Raw genomic sequence first — 6,114 nt, forward strand, 5'->3', positions numbered from 1 at the left:
AAGAGAATGTGCATGGGATGCCAGTTTCTGAAGATCTCCCTCAAGAAGTACTTCTTCTGTATTATGAAAGAATTACAAATTAACACCCCAACTCCAGAGATCAGTAACTACAATATGAGAGGGACCACAGTGGCAAAAATGTCCTCAGATTTAACTTACTAGCAGGAAAGACCACAGAGAAAAAAGACTGAGAACACTGAGCTCTCCTCTAAAACGATGGGAAGACCACTTGCTGCCATATAAGAGAAGGCGGGGCTGGCACAAAACATATTTAACCTCCCCACCCTGACTATTTTGGCCCAGAAGGAATTTCACCTACTAGGTGGACTCTGGAGTCCATCCAAAAAAAAAAAAAAAAGGTATTTTCCTATTTGGAATAATAGTCATTCCCCCCAAGGAAACCAACCAATCCCAGGCATTAAATCACTGACCAACTGATTGCAATTAAGAAACTTGGGTGGAATCAGGGGTCAGAGGAAAGATTATCCCTCAAAACTGGGCTAAGGTGAACCAAGGAGAGGGGAGGTAACAGCAGCACTTAGATTTAACTACTCAAGGATTGCTGGCCCTCTGAGCAACAAAAGAAAGAAACTCGACTACCAATAAGTCATTTTGAAAGTAACTGGAAAAGGAATGCCCCCCACTCTTCTTTTCAAAGGCAGCGTTAGAGCTAGTCTGGCTGCAAAGACTAGTGAAAACATGTAGCAACTAATGCATTTAAAGGCGACCCCTAAACTTCAGCATGTTCCCAATTGCAAAAATAACAATTTCACACACTCCTCTCTCTAAATGGCTTCAAACTTTCCCCCAACAACCTTCACTGCAGCCTTTCTCTGCAAACCTTTGCGGGTTGCACCTGTCTCACACATCACCACTGGAAACAAACTTGAAAGAGGGAGAAGGAATGGGGAGGATTTAAAGTAACACAAACCAACTTTATACCAAAAACAAAAAAGTTTTCCAGTTTAATGTAAAAAGGGAGGTCTAGTGGGGAACGCGACAGAAGGGGGAAACAGACATCTGGCTACCTCCCAAGGCAGAAATCATGACTCATCAAGGCTTTCAAAGGGGACAGGCGACTGCATTTGTCTTGAGTTCACCTTCAGGCCAATAAAGTGTTCTCTGAACTGAGACTGGGAAACTCGAGTGTTTGTCCTGTGTCTGTGACAACTGGCTGCGAGGGCTTGGGCAAAACCCCTAACAGTGTCCCTCTCGGTTTCCTCATCCGCAGGTGACTGCCGAGGAAGGGTCCATCTAGCTTTAACAGTTTGTATTTGAGATTTCCAGTTCCCATAACTTGAAGGGAATCGGCCCACTGCGGGCAGCTGCACCACATCCCTCTCCTCACAAACGCCAGGGCCCACGGGCCCAAGTTCTGGGAGATGCCGATGTCCTGGAAATAGGTGGGGAGAGGGTTCAAAGCCCGGGTCCCCTTCAAGGGGAGCCGCAGAGGCACAGACCGGTCGCTGCAGCCCCGCGCACCGCGACTCCGATTCCGGAAGTGCCCTCCACACCCCACCCCCGCCCCGGGTTCGGAAGCTCCGGGGCCGAGGGCCCACGGGGCGCCCGGGAAGCCTTCGGGGGGCCGTCGGACTCCAGAGCAGGGGGGCGGGGGCCTCGCTTCCTGGAGGAAAGCTGGAGAGATCCGGAGAGGTGCTGGGGACCCGTCTGGCAAGGGAGAGGCACGTGGGGCAGGGCAGGAGGAGGGCACCCCTATCGGTTCCGAGCCCCCAGCTGGGTCCACGCTGGGGGTCGGAGGCCCGCGACCCTACCAGGCTCCCGGGCAGGGAACGAGGGGCGTGTCGGGGAGCCCAGGCGACACGGCCCTGCGCCCGGTGTGCTGCTGCCGCCGCTGCCCGTCACTCCCCAGCCGCCTCGGGCCCCAAACCCTCAGCCCCGTCCCGGAGCTCGCCCTGCAAGACAAAACAAACTCGTGCCAGCTTCCTGTTGTGCAACCCAGTCCTGAGTGAGTCGGGGCTGAGAGCGCCGCCGCGGGCCCTCGCTGGGAAGCCGGGCGGCCGGGACCAGCAGACTTCCCGCCGGCCGGAGCCGGAATCCACCGGGAGCGCCCGCCCGCCGCGCTCGCGTCTGGACCCTCAGCTCTCCTTTCCCTCCGCGCTCCCCAGGAACCCCGCCGAGTCCAGGGCGCGACCCTTGAAGCCAGAAACCCCCTTTCCCAAAGTTTCTCCCTCCGGTACCTAGTTGAATCATCCATAGGATGACAAATCTGTCAGGGCCAAGTTTTCCAGACACTTGGGTGACTTTCTCATCCCTGAAGTGACTTGTCAGCTCCAGTGAGTAACTTGGAAGTGTCGCTCCAGGCAAGGTGTGTGTCTAGGAGGGAGACGGCTGCCCACTCACGCTTTCCAGAGAGCAGCCCTGCCGACTTCAAAATACACACAGGGTCATTTATAGGAATGGAACCATGCGCAGGACAAAGTCCCTGAAACCGAGACATTTTCCAAACAGTGCTGACATTTTGTCAGGCCCCATAAAAATGTAAACGCGAGGTGACGAACCCAGTGGGGAGTGTGCGCATCTGAATGTGTCTGCGCATTTCGCAGCGTGGGAGGCCAGGATGATGCGGGTCACCAGCCCGTCCCGAGAGGAGTTAGCGTACCTCCAACCCGGAGACCTCCGGGAGCAATGGGGAAATCGGCTTGGGCAATATACACAAGCGTGGAAAACAGCCTTCGTGGGCCTCCATAAACACGTGGGACTGGGAAAGACAACGACAGCCCCGTGTGCGTGAGCGAGACCTCGCGTCACCCCATCAATGACCACTTTTCTGAAGTGTCCCTTCAGTGAGGACCCGCGGGCGGCACGCACAACCATGCCCCTGCGTCCTGTAACTTGTCCTGCTTATGTAGCCCTCGGGCCCCTGTAGTTTAAAAGGGAAAAAAAATCAAAAACTCTCCCTAATTAGAGAAACTTTAAAACCTTGTCGATTTCCTTTCTGTTCTCGACTCTGAACGCTTAAGCAGCTGACAAGAGCACAGCGTGATCCCTCATTGAGGGTCACCATCCCAGTAAACACATCTTTTAGAGAATCCGGGGGTGGGGTGCGTGTATCCTTAAACCCGCGCGAACACCGGCTCAGCACGGAAAACTATTTCTAATCCCTAGTTTGTGTCTCTGAGCGTTAACTCCCCCGCACTCGAAAGCGCCCGTCTCTCCCGTCTCTCGCCTGCCAGCAAAGTTCCTATGGCATCCACTTACCAGGCAACCGGGATTTCCACAGCAGAGTCGGCGCGCGGGTCCCTGCCCCGCCAGCCTGCTCGAGTGACAGCAGGCGGCCAGCGTCGGCGAGGAGAAATCGGGGCTCCAGCCCTTCAGCACGCTCCGCGGGTTCTGCCTCCTTCTGAAATGAAAACTCCCATCCAAGCCTGCGGACCGGGCGCGGAAACCCGGCCCCGGTGCCCTGCGTGCGCGCGCGTGTGCGAGGGCAGCCGCGGCAGGAGGAGGAGAAGGCAGAAGGGGGTGGCTGGACCCTCGGCATCAGCTCATTCTGCCCCCCCAACCCCCACTCACACACGCATGCAGAGAGTGTTTTAAAAAAGTTGAGTTTCGACTCTATGCCTCGCCTGTCCGGCTCATCCTCCCCCTGGGCCGAGGGATGCGTCTGGGGGCCGGCCCGGTATACAGGCTAATTGGTTTCGGCGGATTCTGTCGGGGAAGTGCGAGCCCGGACGGCCACAGGCAGCGGAGGGGGGCGGGGGCGGGGGCTGCGCTGGTGCCTCGGCGCGCTCCGGGCTGCCCCTGCGGCGCGGTGCGGACGCGGCTGCGGCGGGGAGAGGGGGAGAGGGGAAGAGGGAGGGAGGGTGGGAGGCGGCCCTGGGAGGAGTGTGGATGTTAGTGTGGCTGCGAGGGCCGGCCTGTAGCCAGCTGCTTCCTGAGTGTGAGCTCCGAAGGGGGAGGGGGGGAAAGAGTGGGGGCGGGCTCGCTGGTCACCAGGCTGGCCAATTCCAAGGCCGAGCTCGTGTCTCCCTCTCGACGTGTTTGTTAACACACACACTCCTAACCGTCCGCCAAAGAGTGGAGGAACTCCAGAACCGGGTAACAACAAACAGCAGAGAGACACTTTGCCTTCTTGGGCCTTATTTGTCGAACTAGGTTTTTTCTTTGACATGAAAAAAACATGATGTCAAATCCTGAAGAACAAGAGAAAAAAAATACCCAGTAATTACACGGAAAGAGTAAAATCTAAGAAGTGAAAAACAGATAAAATGTCTTTCTAATACACAGGATTGGATGCGCGTAATTTCGCAAATGCATAGGTGAACACTGAGGACGCATTTGGTATCTTTTGCAGAGCAGAGAGGAAGGTGATGGAAGTGTTACAAAGATGTAGAATTCTAAACAGGCTGCTAGGAATGGAGGCACATTCCCTGCACATGTTGCATCTATTAGCAGCACTTTCCCCTTAAGAATTCGACAACCTCAGCTTCATACCCCATCTAGGCTGTGACCCCAGTCCCTGTGCGTGGCTTCATCTGAGCCCTGAAGAGGTAGGTAGGTGGGTCCACTGTTAGTGGTCCCCCACATGTATTGCCTCAGATGCACAGACTTCTATCTTGGGAATCAATGTATACAAAGTACACATATAAAGCACAATGCATACAATGCAAGTATCCCTGTTAGGCCTTTCTTCTGTGGGAGTATTATTCACTCTCATGAATGAAATGAATGAAGATATCTCAAGACACTTAGAATTTAACCAGTCCTTATATTCTATTCTTGGGCTGTCACTCAAATATAAATTAGCATGCAGGTAGTTGATGCTACAATCAAAATAGAAACCCTCAAGCACACAAATGATCCACCCCAGAAAAGTATGCCAAAAAGATTGTTGACGATTTTCATTTATCTTATTTCAGAAAGACATTTTTTGAATTGGTCTGCATCCATGATATTGACCCAAAAGAGGCCAATTTTCACAGTACTTCCTATGTCTTGTTATGTATGATCTGCTTTTCAAGACTCCCTTTAGGGAAGATTTTTTTCCCTTTCCTAAAGATACAAACTCATCAGAATATTAATCACCAGAATATCTGTCAGCAGAAGTGGAGGGAGGGAAATAAATTTATTTATAAGTGCTTAGGATATATCATTCTGTCAGCTTTCTAGTTTCTCCCTCTGTTCATCTCCTTTTAAATGCAAGTATCCAAGCCCAAGTGGCAATCTATGGGTTCAACCACACACACACAAGGAAAGCAAATGCTCATAAAATGAAGCGTGCAGCAACATCACAAAAACAAAGAAACCAAGTGCTGGAAATTGCCATGACTATTCCATTGTGGCCAGTTATTGCAACATGCCTGACATTCACATAAAAACTCTTCCTCATTAACTCCAGCCTTCAGGAGGAGAGCAAGATGGGAACACTGACCCTTCAATCCAAGGGAAGGTGTCTTCATCCAGACTCTTGGCCTGTATAGACTGCTCCGCAGCAACAAGACAAGGCTGGGTGGAGGCTGCAAAAAATCTTTCTAATGTCCTTCAAATACTACTTCAAATACGATGTTTTTGATGCATGATATGATATCCTAGGGGCTTAGAGAAGCTTCCAAAACTTCCCACTTAAATGGAATAGCTTAGCTGGAAGAGAAAAAATACAATACTACTCCCTACTTTAATCAATGGCTCATGGAAATAAAACAATGGGAAAGTTAGAATCATCAACCTGGAGATCCCCAAAATTCTCTTCACTTACAACAGCCCAAGAGTAGGAGTGTCATTTTTTTATTTAGGTGGAATTTTCATTCCACCTAACTTTCCCGGGACATTTACCACTAAATAGATACAGTGCTTTGGATAACTTTTTCTTTTCTTTTTCTTTTTTCTTTTTTTTTCTTTCTTTCTTTTCATTTATTTTCTTTTTTCTTTTTCTTTTTTTTTTTTTTTTGGCTAGGAATGTAGATCTGCAATGTCCTTACATTCCATGGGATATGGTAAAAATGCAACGCTTTGAATACAACCCCAGAGTGACTCAGAGTAAGATCTGCACCTCTTCTGGACTGACTCCATCAACATGGGCGGGGGAGGGAAGAATAATGAGAAATGGTGGGAAAGGAAACAGTGTAGTTCAGCAACACAACCTCTCTTCCCCATGAG

At 51.1% G+C, this 6,114-nt stretch overlaps 1 protein-coding gene across 5 annotated transcripts in view; it reads right to left on the reverse strand.

Annotated features, from left to right (window-relative positions):
- The window catches only part of GLIS3 (GLIS family zinc finger 3), a 454,579-nt gene extending 450,797 nt beyond the window's left edge, over nucleotides 1-3,782 (reverse strand). For 2 of the 5 annotated variants that reach the window (XM_045191026.2, XM_045191014.2), the window contains exons 1-2: nucleotides 3,220-3,355; nucleotides 2,199-2,386 (exon numbers count right to left, since the gene is read on the reverse strand). In XM_045191026.2, coding sequence (XP_045046961.2) covers nucleotides 2,199-2,211 — 13 coding nt within the window. In that variant the 5' untranslated portion in view covers nucleotides 2,212-2,386; nucleotides 3,220-3,355. Of the gene's footprint in view, nucleotides 1-2,198; nucleotides 2,387-3,219 lie in introns of all 5 variants that reach the window. The other 3 variants (XM_024555041.4, XM_045191019.2, XM_045191043.2) reach the window with 3 other exon arrangements.
- Between the last annotated feature and the right edge of the window lie 2,332 nt (nucleotides 3,783-6,114).

Source organism: Desmodus rotundus, chromosome 1 (genome assembly GCF_022682495.2).
Source record: "Desmodus rotundus isolate HL8 chromosome 1, HLdesRot8A.1, whole genome shotgun sequence".
Lineage (NCBI taxonomy): Eukaryota > Metazoa > Chordata > Mammalia > Chiroptera > Phyllostomidae > Desmodus > Desmodus rotundus.